Below are 15,052 nucleotides of genomic sequence, written 5' to 3'. Positions count from 1 at the left end.
CTTTTGAAAGTATTGTTCATGCTATCTAACTAGGTGTTATGCTTTTTGTTGCTCTCTCCACCCAAGCACTCTTGTAATTCTCATTAGGAATCTATTCTAATGAAATGCCCACTATGTTCATGCTAATTTCCGCTACACACAGGTTTTTAGGCCATTAAATGTTACATGTGTACACATTTAAAGTTCACAGTTCCATCTACCATAATATTGGGCCCATGACACCTAGCAAAGAGTGGATCAGATCCCTCGCTTTGCACAATTGTACTTTTTTGATACAGAGAATAACTCAACAATAAATTGCATCATGTGCTAGATTTAGATAGAGATTCCTTGCATAGTTTTCAAGCTATGATGCATCGTGTTAACCCATATGCAAATGCCTTTTGGCCTACTGCTACAACAATGGGGAATGAAGGAATCCCAAACATGAAGATGTTCATTACTGAAAAGCGTACAAATGGTTGGCAATATTTAGCCCCACGTGGATCTGAGGTTGCAGCAATTATTCCAGGGCAAGGAGATGTGAGCAACATCAACCATCATGATATTGTATTGCAGTATCACGATGGGAGGCTTAAAAGGATCTCCAACCTACATCGATCATATATGACTTTACTATATGTTCCATTATTTCCTAATGGAGAGGATGGGTGGCATCCATATGTACCGCAAACTCACAATGAGCAACAATTTGTTACACAAAAACAATACTACACATTTAGGATGCAGATTTGGAGTGACACCACAAACTAAATTTTACATGGAGGACGATTGTTGCAGCATCACATTGTTGATGCCTACAATGCATATGTAATCAACATGCAACATCAAAGTAAATATTCAGCTTGCGGAGCTTTTGAGATTAGCATCATTGATCATCTAGGATGAGGATCCCATGGTTCATCGTTATGTTTTTGAGGCCTTGGATAGGACATTGAGAGATGATATGCAAAGTGATGCATTGTTTGTGGGAAAGGTGTTTTCCCTTGGGGGTGATTTTAGACAAATTTTTCCAATTGTGCCCAAAGGAAGTCGAGCAGATATTGTGGATGCCTCTTTGTGTTGATCTTATGTATGGAAACATGTGAATACTCTGAAGCTAATAGAGAATATGTGTGTACTTCATTGTTCCAATGACTTGGTTGAGAGGGACTTTGTAAAATGGGTACTAGACATTGGCAATGGGAATGTATGTCATGGGGATTTACTTGATACTATAGCATTTCCAAGTAGTATGATACTTGAAGATAGCAATGTTCAAGGCCTAATTCACAGTATATATGGTGACTTACAAAATGTCCAAAGACATGCAAGCTTCTTGAGGGACAGAGGTATTCTTGCACCAGGCAATAAGGATGTTTCCATAATCAATGACTTGGCTATGCGTAAATTGAGAGGACTTGACAAAAAATACTTGAGTGTATATTCTCTTTGTACATCAAATTGTAATGGTGGGTTGTATCCGATAGAGTTTTTAAACTCATTGAATCTTGGTGGTGGCTTCCCACCACACTGCTTGCACCTAAAAGAGAATGCTCCAATCATGCTCCTTCGCAACGTGGATCCAAGGCGTGGTTTATGCAATGGAACAAGATTGATAGCTAAGCATTTTTATCACAAGGTCATTGAGGCGGAAGTAATCACGGGTTCTCATGTTGGAGACAGTATGTTCATACCAAGGATCGGCTTTATCATAGGAGGTTCTCAAGGATTACCTTTTGAAATAAAGCGCAGACAATTTCCTGTGAGACTTGCATTTGGAATGACCATCAACAAGGCACAAGGCCGAACACTTGGATTCTTAGGTTTATATCTTGCTACACCTATTTTTACTCATGGTCGGCTCTATGTAGCAATGCCTCGCGTGCGTTCTTCTACTGCCATAAAGATTTTGATTGATGGTAGTCAAACATCGATAGCAAATTCAAATGCAAATCCAATGGCTTGCAACCCAAACATTGTCTACAAAGAGGTGCTAGAGGTCAGAAATGTTTAAGGTATCATACTATCTTTCATCCATGCATTACTCTTTGTCATTAACACTATTGTTCATTATTGTTCAGAACACTATTTTTCATTGTCTCTATGTGTCGTCGTCGTCGAATTTTAAAACAAAAATTGGATGTTCATTGCCTTCTCATCGTGTGCACTATACCTAGGTTTTTTTCTAACAGTATTGTTCACTCTCTCTATGCCGTAGGTCAATGTACATGCAATTGCGAGGAGGGAGGCGCATACGAGAGAGAGAGAGAGAGAGAGAGAGAGAGAGAGAGAGATGAGAGAAAATGTTATATTAATGTCTTCAAAAGTCCAAAGTGACCTATGAGACTAAAAAATTACAAAGTGGTGAATCTGATAGCTGTCTCTGTTGCAAAAAAAACATCTTAGTGATTTATACGCACAAGTCAAACAGTCATCATTGTCGGATTTTTTTTTAAATGATTTTCATTGCCTTCTCATTGTCTACACTAAAGCTACGTTTTTTGGATTTCTAAAAGAAACCCTTAGTGTTGTGTTGATTTAGGGAGACTTTCATTGTTTTTAGTGCATGATGGAGACTTACCTTTCATTCCACATCCTGTGTCTTTACTTTTCTTGCATTCTATTAGAATGTTGAAGTGAAGCTTCACCTTGCATAATTTTAGTGAATTTTACACATACACACACAAACACACATTTATATGTTGTTTTTTGCATTCTATCGTTTAAAATGTTAAAGTGAAGCTCCACCTTGCATAATTAATACATTCTATACACACACACATATATTTAGTTCTTTTTATTTCACCTTTCATTTCACAACTTCACATGACTTTACATTTCTTGCATTCTATAGCTTGATTCTAGTCAGTGTTAACGGTCGAGAAAGTCTCTTTTATTAAGCAGCTATTGATCGAGTTTCCTCCTCACAAAGAAGAAAACCGAAAATACTAGAAAAATTTTAGAGATTTGCAAAATTTTAGAGAGAGAGAGAGAGAGAGAGGTGGGGAAAAGAAGTGTTGTATGAATGAGTGGGGTGTGTGCACGGGTGTGTGTGCCACACCCCACAATTTGCACCAATTAGATGAGAGAGAGAGAGAGAGAGAGAGAGAGAGAGAGAGGCGTTATTACAGGCAAGAGCTTGATGATCTGTAGTTTGAGAAGTACAAGAATCAAGCCACCTACGACCTGGACTACTAGATCAATGATTTTTGTCTCCTTCCCAAAGGAATTTGCTAATGGCCACCTGCTGAATTTGGTATCTGTGCTGCATATGTTTACCATCAATACGGACTGCATGTTAAAAATTCACCCCCCCCCCCCCCCCCCCCCCCCGCTGGAGGCGGTGCCGTTGTACTTGTTGCAAACTAAAATGCTATTTTCTAACAAAAAGTTCCAAAAAAGTCCGGATTCCCTTAAAAACCACCCAACAATGTTCCAGAAAAATGTCACCTTAATATCGTGCCGTTTTCAATTGCAAAATTGCGGGTAGAGGGCCAGGGGGAAAGGAATTCCACCCCAAAATATAGAAGAATAGGGTAAAAATTAGAAAAATGAAACTAATTTTCTAAAATTGCCTCTTGGCAAATTTAAGTAAAGGAATTTTGTATGTTTGGAAAAAATGATTTTTCCCAAATACTGCCATCAAAAGACAACCGAAAACACACTCAGAAGGTCGTAGGCCTTTTGTCCTTCTTTATGGCTCGTTTGAACGTGCCAATAATTGTTCACCCGTAGAATTATGATAACATTTATGGACATAAGAATGCAACAAAGTCAACATTTATTTCTTATTTACTCATTACAAATATAATAATTCTTTACCCACAGAAATTATTGGGGCTATATGGAGATCCATACAAAAGGTGCCCTCCCTTAAAAATGCTCTTACTCTCGTACTCTATGGCACAACATCTACACAATCCTTTGAGAGGGCATTCAAGGAGCACAAGACATCCATCCGTACCCGCTTTGTACAAATGTAACTCTGTGCAAAAATGAGCAGCATCCTTCTTGAGAGGGTGTGAAGCTTGGCAAGGAATTTGCAAAGAATCAACACCCATAGTGGCTCCACATCAGTTAAAAGTGACACGATCCGAGCTTCATGAGACGTAATACTTGTTCGAAGAGGCCTTTGGGGGATCATGGTGAAGCTCCTGCAAACAAAAACAACAAGAGGGTAATTTAATAGTCTTGAATGTAAGATTTTTCTCTTGCATGCATAAACAAAAATTTATGTAGTGATAGGAAAGCTAATGTTGGCATTGCTACTTACATAAGTTCGCTTAAATGATGCCAAATTTTGCAAAATTAAGCTTTGGAAATACACACAAGGACTCCTGATTCTCTCTCAGTTCTTAGCTTAGAACTTCGGAAATACACAAGGACGAATGAGGCGCCGCACTTTGGGGTGCGCCCCAATGTGACAGGGGCCTAAAGCAAGATGCAAAGGAGTCAAATGTATTTAAGGGACCCATTCACTAGCTAAACAAGGTCGTCTAAAGAGGGCACTGCCCATAGTGGCACAATAAAAAAATAAAATCCTACGCAAGACTGAGGAGCTTGGTGACGGAGGAGAAGAGCTGCAGAACGCGAGAAATCACCGCTGCTGGTCGATTATACTTCACACGCCCAAATTCTACCTCATTGACCCAGAATTAGTTAATTCCTTGCATGCAAGCCACACAAAAAAAACACCCTAACACGCCAGTTTTTCATTGGCCAAAGCCCCTATGGCCATGGAGACAAATTTCCTCCCCTTAGACCCTGCGGCATGTTTTAACATGCCAAAAACACACAGAGAGAGCTACCTAGGGTTTCTCCCTCTCTCTCTCTCTCTCTCTCTCTCTCTCTCTCTCTCTCTCTCGGGTGATTCTTCTATGATCAGGCCTACCTTGTGTAGCATACACACGCAAGAGAGAGAGAACGTACCTCAGAAAACCGGAGATGACCAGGTTGAACGTGGCTGCCTTTAACAATGTCCTCCCATTTGTTGTTGGGCGATTCGGATGAAGGGCTAGAAGGCGTCTTCTTGGCAGGGCCCTGCAAACCAGCTAAACGCGAGGGGGCCTGATTCTGTGTATTTGACGAGAGAGCCTTCCTAAGCCAAGAGCCCCCAGCTGGTGAAGGCGGCAACGGAGGCGATGGCACAACGCTATTACTGCAACTCAATCCCTTCGACTTGATCTCTGCCTTCTCTTTCCCACATGTTTTCGCTGGAGGAGGGTAGCCTGATATGCCCAGAGGCCAACCCATATCTTTCATATCCTCTGCCACTATTGGTTGCGGCAGACCTGACGCACTTCCAATCATCCTGTTCTTTTGGCACTTTGAGGGAAATACTGGCGTGACCGCGATCGCATTCTTGCCGTTTTGCGAGCTAGAAATGCCCCTCTTGTTCTGCCTCCTTGCCTGTACTGATGTGGATGTGCTTGCTTGATCCCCGGATACCCATTTCCTCCTTGTGCAAAGTGGCTCTTCCTTGCTCAAAGCAGAACTGCTCTGATTACTTGTAGTGAAGAGCTCTCCAGAGTAAAAAATTTTCATTGAAGAGCTGCTTAAAGCACTTGCTTTCCCTGTTGCATTGATTTCCCTTGTCTCCACCCACAAGGCCTTGCCCACTCTCTTGCTCAATTTTGATGTTGGCCTGTTGCTTGAGCCCGCTTTAGATACTATCAATAGAGAGCTCGAGTACCTGTTCTCGCTCATGGAAGTACGCGGGCTTTCGAACAGGGTAGATGTAGCATCCAAAAAGTCATCAGCAGATTGACCCCAGTCCCTCGACATTGATCTGCCTGAGTGAATCCGAGAAGGTGTAGAGTTTTGGGATCCAAACCGACTCGAAGCATCGTAGAATTCACTTGACTCGTCACCTCCGAGGGATTTTGCATACACATGACGAACAGAGGATGCTCTCAGTTCATGTGTTTCCATCGCCATAGCGGGCTGGGGATCGGGGCTTTCTTGCCTGGTTATGCTTGGTCTGTTGGGAGAAAGTATGTTGGGCCTGGTTTTACGGAAAGAGGTGCTTTCCACAGTTGCTTGCAAGTCAAGGCTTGCAGCTATGTGTAGAGGAGTGTGTGGTGGTGAGGAGGAGGATATGGTGTCCTTGGTCTCTTTGGATTGAAAATCGGGAGAAGAGATTGGAGTGCCTTCATGAAGCTCCATGGCTTCTACTTGCATTTCAGCAGCTATCCGAGGAGGAGAGGCGGGATACATATGTACTTCTAACTGTTGCTCTGATTGAGAAAGCCTTTCCTGAGGAATCACCTCTACTTCCTTCACCAAAACAAAACACCAATGTTAAAATCCCTTGTGTTAAAATCTCTCTCTCTCTCTCTCTCTCTCTCTCTCTCTCTCTCTCTCTCTCTCATATGGATATCTACAGATGTCCTAAGTTTGTGTATTCATGTTAAGTGTATGTAAAAAAGAGACTTGTGCTTCAAAATTCATGATTTTGTGTAATATTTGTGGAAATAAAAACCTTACCACCTACAAGAAAAATTGATTTTGTCCAATGTCTACTAGTATAATGAGGCTTGCAATAAGACTCTATATGCTCTATCTACTAGCTCTCCAATGTGAGGGGAAGTAAACCTATGACATAATCTGAGCCTATGTTTAGGACCTTGAACATTAAGTGATCGAATCAGCCATTTGCAACCATTGCACCTTATCACCTTAAGTTTCAAAGGTTGTGATTGGCTATATGTGTGACTACGGTGTTTTTTGGATGATGATTCTTAATGTGCAAAATAGGGCTATGTCACGTCATCTATAGCATCGGGACCATGGAGCATGCATGCATGGCATGCATACATAGGTGCCGCAGAGCACATCTTGTATGCAGAGTTCAGGGGTGGAGTCCGCACGGGTTCGAGGAGGCCAAACAGCCACGGGTGAGTAGCCCGGGCCCCGGCACACTATCAGTGTGACATAGAAACCCGTTTCATAGGTATGAAGCCCCAAAACCTAAAACCTATGAAACATTTCAACGAGACCTACAAAACTTGCAGCCTCTTTGTGATTCAAAACTTCTTTCTTCATGGAGTTTAGGCTTCTCTCTCTCTCTCTCTCTCTCTCTCTCTCTCTCTCTCTCTCTCTCTCTCTCTCTCTCTCTCAACTCTTGTCGGATAGATCTTTGAGGTCTCTTGGGATAGATTCCTACGATGTTAAAATTCTCTTCTTCTTCTTCTTCTTCTTCTTCTTCTTCTTCTTCTCTCTCTCTCTCTCATACATATGTGTTTGTATGTATATATATGTATCATATGCACATACATAGAAATAAAAAATAAAAATAAATAAATGAACATAACACGAAACTGTTTTCCCTTTTTCTACCTCTTGAAACAAAACGTTTCAAACCCTCGAAACCCCAAAATGAACAAAACCGTGAAACATTTCATGTCACTCTACGCACCGTAGGCATGGCCATACTTGGCTAATGTCTGACCAAGTGTGAACGGCCAAGTCTATATAAAGCAACTCCTATGGTTGGGTGGTGTGATATAGTTAGTGCTCTCATGTAAAGAGAGCTCACAAGAAGAGCTCATACATGAGGCATAAAACCCGTGAGGACTCCACCCCTGACTGCGGCAGACACAATGTGCTCTATGCACCTATCTGTCTATGCCATGTTGCTCCTTGGTCCCGATGTTGTAGATGACATGACAAGCTACTCTTGGGCGGGTCCCAAAACTAGCCACTCCACCCTAATTCGCGAGAAATCACAGGTCTCTAAGACCTTACTAATGTTTAGTCACTCTAAATGGGGGTTATTGGATCTTAGCAACCTTTCTCCAATTTATAACATGTAGAAAACAATAGACTTCTATTGCTTCTAAAATTATCTCACCCGACTAAATTTCCACCATGGTATGAAAGAATTCTAAGTTGGATGGCTCAAAAGCGTTGATTGAAACCATTACGTAAATTAGTAGAAGTATACCCTGTGAACTAGAACTAAGGATATGAACAAGATCGTGGTAAAAGCGAAGGAAAGAGAAAGTAATGTGTAAGAATGCTCAAAAGTAATAACATGTTAGTGATTGATGGGAGTCGTGGGACTAGTTTCGATAACCTTAGAGCTAGTGAACATGCATTTGCTAGTAGTTAGAAGCTTGTAAACAATTGCTACAACAAAGCAGACCCCAATGTAGTGTAATTATTTGAAAACACCAAGAAAACGAGGAAATCTAGGATGAGAGTAACTACCTTGAGAAAACAAGATTAAGTTACAGCGTAAGCATTGCTATTGGTTCTACAAAGGGCTCTATGGCTTTTATGGTTGCAGAATACTTTTGTGCATAAGACACAAACCAAATCGTTTCCTATATGCGATTATTACAACATAAACACAAAATTCTCATCTAAATTGGCACATTGTTGAGCCACAATAATTATGCAAACATTAACATAAATAGTTGATCTACAAAGACTTGAGGGATCCACATAAGAAGGCAATGTAGCCAAAGTGACGATTCTTGCGAACTTCCCATTGCCCCACGATTTTCTAACCAAAAGAAAGGAAAATAGAAAGGGAACACAATATACTTAGCCAATACTCATGGCAATAAGAGCAAAAATCTTCCTCAACACAAACACAATCCATGCAATGAGTAAACCTTACAATTTAAGTTATAGAGACACTTGTTTTTCTGGGCAAATGTTTTCTTCGAGGTCGGTTCCTTGTTTAGAGGGCCACTACATTTTAAAAAGCCATCCCATATGTAACCCCCCATATGACCTGCATTCGATGACTAATTATAAAAACCCCCTATTCGTAGATTTTTCACAAAAATAGCACCCTCCTAATTAATTCAATCTATGTATGTCTCGTTTGACAATTTAAAAAGCATATGTAGCCCCCCATATCACCTGCGTTCAATGACTAATTTTAAAAACCCCCTATTCGTAGATTTTTCACAAAAATAGCACCCCTAATTAATTCAATCTATGTATGTCGCGTTTGATTGGTATCCTTTTGTATGTTAAAAATGTATAAAAGAAAAGGGGTTGAATAAACTTTTTTCTGAACTCAAGTCTCATGTGCTATGTGCGTATTATGGGTTCATGGAGTAGCACCAAGCCTCGAAATTGCAGAACATATAAGTATCAAGCAACATCTACCATATACATATACATGGCTTGCTTTCTTGTAGGGTTTCCTCATTTAAGAAAGACAACCCTAAAGTCCTTCTAAAAGGAAGATTCTAAGGGGAAACTTATAGTTTTAATCCTCAAAAGTGGTTCAGGGCTAAGCCAAACGAACCTTTTGCTCAAGTGGCCTCAAAAAGAGTCTCCTCCATTAAACTAGAGGCCATTCTAGACAAACACAAGAGGAAGTACATTAAAAATATTAGAAGGGCAACAAATTTTAATTTTGAATTGCATGTCGAAAAAATTCATAGTCGAATATCACCAATCCTTTACTTATCTGGCTACTCAACGATCCTACACGACCAAACATGGTTTGAAAAGTTCCTTCTGAAGAGGGTGACAACATGAACTTTTGTAGAATAGGATAGGTAAGATGCATAAGACTTGTTGTTTTAACCCACCGGACCCCGACGTCTAGGTTTGCGAATGCCACATACCTCACACCCTTTGGGATCACATGTAGAGATATGTGTCAAAAAAATTTGATTTGAGCTCCTGTTCGACTTCTGCCTAGGAGTGGGGCATCTATCCACCATAGTGGTAACTATGCTAGCTCTCAGTGGACTCATTTAGATGCTTTACAATGCATGTTTTCCCATGAGCTATGACGAATCGAGGAATGGAGCTCTTGACGTCCTCCATGGGCAGCTCTCTCTCTCTCTCTCTCTCTCTCTCTCTCTCTCTCTCTCTCTCATACACACACACACACACACAAAATGGACTGACAGTTACCTTGTGGAGATTGGAGCTAGTCCCATTGAGGGATGCGCTAGCATTGCGATGAACCACTACGTCCAGAGAGCTGGAACGGCGGCGAGATGAAGCAACCCTTCGCTTGGCCTTGCCTAGAGTTCGCAGGGACGCTGCTGCTGCTTTGCGACACAACTGCACCAACGCACTTTTGATCATTCGGAGGGACTCCACTCTGCACGAGTCAAGAATGGCCACACTGCTGCTTCGCCTCTTGTTCTGCTGCTTCTTGATGAGACTAACCTGATTATGCCCTGATTCTGGTTGCACCTCCACAGATGGTTGTGCGGGCGCACACATCACCGCGGGTTCCGATTTGCCCTCTTCCGATTGTGCGCAATCAAGAAGTGCTGGTCTTTGTGTCTCCACCTCCTCATCGGCATCCTCATCAGAGGAAACTTGCAACGCTGGCACATCTGCTTTCGACGGAATATCATTGCTTGCATCCGAATGTCTATCCTTGCAATGTTGCTCAGTGGCATCTTCAATGCTCCCTCTGTGAGTAAGACCATTGCTTTTTGCGGCATCTATGACTTCTTGATCATCCCCTTGCTGTGCCTCATCTCCATGCCCGTCTCTGAAAGCTTCCTTCTCTCCAGAAGCATCTGGATGATCTGCTAGAAACCTCTGGACGATGACCTCCACTGCACCGCAACTCGTTGCAGTCATTTCATCGGCTGGTTTGCTACAAATTGCATCGGTCTTTGAAGTTTCAGTGACCGATTCCGTGGCCTTTCTCTGCACCTCTGATGCCTCCAGCTTTTCCCTCCTAGCACGCAGTGCCCGAAGGAGGTCCTCATTGTGATCGACGAGGCGGAAAGCTTTAACTCTACCATTGGCTGTTTTTGTAGGAGCCTGGATAGCAGGGCGAGGAGGAGGGGGGGGAGCAGGTGGGGGAAAGGAGGTTGTGACAGGGTGTTCGGTGTGGGGGGTGGAACATTGAGTGGTCCTGATAGGTGGATGCATAGAAGGAAGTGGGGGAGGTGGAGGTGGAGGAGGGGGGGGTGGAGCATACAGGGTGGATGAGTTCCAGCGAATGAAGCGGGGGCGCAGGGATGGTGGCGAAGGAAGGGGTGGGGAGGCAGGCGAAGCACGACGCGTACTAGGAGGAGATGGAGTGGAGGGTGGAGAAGGGGATGAGGGCGAAGATGGCGAAGATGGCAATTTGGATGCCCTCGACACTGATGCAACCTCCCCTGGTAATGCCTCAGGCTGCTTGGGCCTGCCAGGGCTATGCTCCCATGTGAAGGGCACAGCCCCTGGAACCCTTAGAGGTTCCTTGCTCAACTCTGCACTAAGCTTCCACACCTTACTCCTCAAATCCCCACTTGCATCCTTAAGCCGCCTCACGGAGAGTAATGGCGCATTGTAATCCAATCTCCTTTGTGTTGGCACTGGTGCTTCTCGAATGTGTATCTTGGATCGAATTCGCTCTGTCGAGAAGCTTGGAAATGACTCGTCCACCTCCATGGTCATCGTCTCTTAACTTCCTTCTTCTTCACCAGCTGCTAATAGCAATACTCTCATTGAGCATCCTCATACATGTGTCAGAGATTGATGTGCAAATTTGGGGACATCATGGGTTTGCTTTCTGAAAGGGGCAGCAGGAAAAGGCGTTAATGATGATCAATGGTATAGCAAATGGCAAAAATCAGAGAGGGCTGCCTGCATGCTCGATTCACACGTTAAAGAGCCTAGAGCTTTAGCCTAGGCCGAAAGGAGGAGGGCAAAAGGCAGATGTGTACACCACCATAGCCATCTGTAAAAGCTGTCCTTCTTGCTTGCCAGCCTTGGTGAGCACAGCAAGAATTTAGCAACCCTCTTCTCTCTCTCTCTCTCTCTCTCTCTCTCTCTCTCTATGCCTCTCTGTGTACAAGTGTGTTCTTCAATCAATTGTTTGCCGGCTACGTCTTTGTGGATGCCCACACAAAGCTTGACCCTGCAACACTCATGCCATTGGTGATTGGGCAAACATTTGACGAGTTGCTGACAAAAGCGTTCCACCGCATTTAAATACTCTATCCTACCTACAAAAGCTTCGCTCTTGAAGAAATATGGGCGGGCCAGCCATGGCCGCTGCAGAAGAGCGACAGAGACGGCTGGCTAGCTTAGCCGCAGCAGCAGCCTCCTATGAAGCTATGAAACCTGAAGGGCAATTAAACCACGCTAATCGCATCTGCCAGTGAACCCTAGGGCTTGAATCACACTTAGGCAAACAAGCTATATAAAACCACCATTCTTCTTTCCGCAGCGATGGAAGCCAGCTACTCTGCTAATAAAGAATGGTGGCGTATTCGGGTAAATTCCAGAATTTCTTGGGCTCGAGCCTTGCAAGCAGATCCTTACATACAGCTGGCTATGGCGTAGACCTCATTTGCATTGGTATTTGCAGCCCCATCACATCGAAAGCTAGCGTTCGATCAGAGTCGATCATCTAAGTGGATACGTAGCTCATCCCATCGCAATTCTGCAGAGCATAGGGGTGAGAGAGAAAGAAGGTAGACTAGCACAAGCAAGAGCGCGCGCTCTCTCTCTCTCTCTCTCTCGTCTCGATTAGGCTAGCGAGCACCGAATACGTCACAAAGAAATGGGGCAAATGTACGAACGCCAGGCTCAGATGCAAATGAAAAAGTAAAAACGCCCACCTCGCATGCAGAGAGAAGAGTCGCTGCGCAGACACAGAGAGAGAGAGCGGGGGGGTGTAAGGGTCTAATAGTACACATGGAATTATGTGTTGTCTTTTTTGTAAGGAAAGTTGACAAGAGCGTTGCCCTCTGCTTCAAAAGGCCCAAAGCTGGCCGCCAATGCGCCATCTCTCGCATAGGCTTCATCGTCAGGGACAAACGTACTCTTCTCTCTCTCACATTCTCTCTCATGGCCACTTGAGTCTTGAGTTCTGATTGTTGACGCTTCGCGCAGCATGGCGCTCTCTCTCTGGCCCCCTTTAAGGCCTTAAAACTACAAAATATATGCGAGAGGTCTATGATCTGCACGGATCCAATGTATGGCATGGGAAACAGAGAGAGAGAGAGGGGGAGAGAGAGAGAGAGAGAGAGAGAGACAGCTAGCTAGCTAGCAGGAATCATGATTCACATGGCCGTGTGTAAGACGAGGACGACCTGATTCTCCCTACTTTTCCTTTATTCGCTCTCCACCCTTGAAAGGCTTTTGTAAACTCTACATGGCCACCCCTCTGAATGAAAAATTTCTCGACTTTCTCTCTCCTTAAGGTTAAAAGTTAAAACACACAAACACTCTCTCTCCCTCTCTACCACCTCAATTGAATCTTGCACATGACCATGTATGCTAAGAAATTGAGAGCTTTCATATAAACCATGCATGCCCTTTTGGCTCGGCCAAGAATCCTTCAAATATAATGCAAAGTCCCTCCATGTTCGTATATTGATCGCATATCTCAAACTATGGACGTTACGATGCAATATGCATAAAATTGAAACCTTGCTTCATATATTGTCATGCTAAAAGCTCTATAAGTTACTATGCTCATAGCCATATAATGTTTCTATAGGCATTCACCTACCATGCAATTTTTGGGAAAAATGTATGTCGTTCAATGGAACGTGCCCTCAAAAAGAAAATGTAGACTGACAAGGCACGCCATGTCATATTTTCACAAGAGAAGTGCTTGACAAAGGAAATCGAAGAGATTCATCATATGGATGTGGCAAACAATCAGCAAATAAGAAAGAAAAACTTTTGCAAATTGTTAACTACATGTGTTGTATCTATGAATTTGTTGCAATACATACAAATAACTAAAAAATGAGATACCTAATGTGTTGTTGCGGGAGCGAATCACACCACCCATAAAGTGCATGCAACACTACGTAGATCAACATAATGTCAATTGAGGACACAGATGACACGATAGGCGCGTAGAGGCAATCTCTTTAGCTTGTCAGACTGAGACCATCCCACACATACAACACTTTGGAAGGCTAACTAAACCACAACCAAGAGTCTCACTGCTCTCAGCTACACCACCCAATCCACATACACACAAAGGGAAGGAAACCCGTCAAATCATCCTAGACATGTACGAAACTTAAGGAACACCATTCCCTCACTAGGATACACATGTCCCAAAGTCTCTACACTCAAAACCCTCACTCTAGACCCATCTGCAAAAAACGTGGATGAAGACAGAGTAGAATTTCAAAAGTGTCCAAAAGTGAGATCTATGAGGACCTATGTGTAGCTTATGTTGCCATGATTCTAATGACTACTTGTACGCAGAATACAAACATCGTTTGATATACTTACGGCCACAAATAGCTCGTAGATGCGTGAGCGCGCGTGCTCCATTTCGCGTGAAATGCTTGGCATTGATGCGTAGCTCTCTTCGAGCCTATCACGATGGTGCAATCGAATCTCCAATGTGATGAATGAGCAGGGAGTAGTGCCAGGATGAAGCTCACGTTCTCTCTCTTTCTTTCTCACACACAGTGGACGACAGATTAAAGCTTGATTATGATAGAAAGTTCTCCTTACAAAATGACCTAGGTACCTTATATACTAAGGCTACCATAGGTTAAACCTAAAATAGAGCTCAAGGGGTAAAATGGGTTTGTATTTACAATTTGGAAGTGCCATTGTACCGCGACTTGTGTCACAAATGATGTTCATAACCATAATCCGCAGCATTTCATAACTCGCAGAAAATAAGGCTTTGTTGAGTCATGTCGTATTGTTGACCCATGGGTCAACACTCCTCCCCCTCCAAATTCATGTCATCCGTGACATGACCTGGTTGTCATGTCATTGCGGTCGGGATGCGGTCTTTGTTGTCATTTTTGCTTTTGTTTGTGCTCCACTACTTGTACTTTGTCAAACCACAACAAGAACTATGATCCATGAAATTCATAATCAATGACGAACTTTATGACCTTCATATCCAAGCCCCGAGCTGCAGCATCTGTTGTTGTCATTATTGGGCTATTGCCAGATCTAAATTCTAAAAAGAACCCAATCTCATTCATCTTGACTCTTATCATTATGGATAGATAAAACTCCATCCATCACTCGCTCTAGTAGATCTGTCATTTTTTAGTATTTCTCATTCTCAGAAACAACTTCTATAATCTGTAGGATTGAATGATTGGCTTTCATATCTTGTGAACCAACGAAAACTTTGTAAGGATTC

The 15,052-nt window shown here is 42.9% G+C and overlaps 2 protein-coding genes across 2 annotated transcripts; one reads left to right on the top strand and one right to left on the bottom strand.

Annotated features, from left to right (window-relative positions):
- The first annotated feature begins 1,111 nt into the window (after window positions 1-1,111).
- On the top strand, window positions 1,112-1,996 carry LOC147459125 (uncharacterized). The gene has a single exon (XM_086511554.1). The coding sequence runs from the start codon at window positions 1,112-1,114 to the stop codon at window positions 1,994-1,996; it is 885 nt and encodes a 294-aa protein (XP_086367680.1).
- A 1,750-nt stretch (window positions 1,997-3,746) lies between these two features.
- On the bottom strand, window positions 3,747-12,704 carry LOC147459124 (uncharacterized). The gene is made up of 3 exons (XM_086510456.1): window positions 9,871-12,704; window positions 4,912-6,258; window positions 3,747-4,136 (listed from the first exon to the last, which is right to left on the bottom strand). The coding sequence occupies exons 1-3, from the start codon at window positions 11,362-11,364 to the stop codon at window positions 4,083-4,085; spliced, it is 2,895 nt and encodes a 964-aa protein (XP_086366582.1). The 5' UTR covers window positions 11,365-12,704; the 3' UTR covers window positions 3,747-4,082.
- Between the last annotated feature and the right edge of the window lie 2,348 nt (window positions 12,705-15,052).

The sequence above is a fragment of the Adiantum capillus-veneris genome, chromosome 4 (genome assembly GCF_014529385.1).
Source record: "Adiantum capillus-veneris isolate H3 chromosome 4, ASM1452938v2, whole genome shotgun sequence".
NCBI lineage: Eukaryota > Viridiplantae > Streptophyta > Polypodiopsida > Polypodiales > Pteridaceae > Adiantum > Adiantum capillus-veneris.
Note: the sequence above shows the minus strand (reverse complement) of the source record. Positions and strands in the feature narration are given on the sequence as shown.

Excerpts from the sequence above, each read along its gene's own strand:
- LOC147459125 (XM_086511554.1), top strand. The coding sequence starts at position 1,112 with ATGTGTGTACTTCATTGTTCCAATGACTTGGTTGAGAGGGACTTTGTA.
- LOC147459124 (XM_086510456.1), bottom strand. The coding sequence starts at position 11,364 with ATGACCATGGAGGTGGACGAGTCATTTCCAAGCTTCTCGACAGAGCGA. Across the intron at positions 6,259-9,870 it reads CTAGCTCCAATCTCCACAAG|GAAGTAGAGGTGATTCCTCA; the intron begins GTAACTGTCAGT and ends GTTTTGGTGAAG. Across the intron at positions 4,137-4,911 it reads GTCATCTCCGGTTTTCTGAG|GAGCTTCACCATGATCCCCC; the intron begins GTACGTTCTCTC and ends TTTTGTTTGCAG.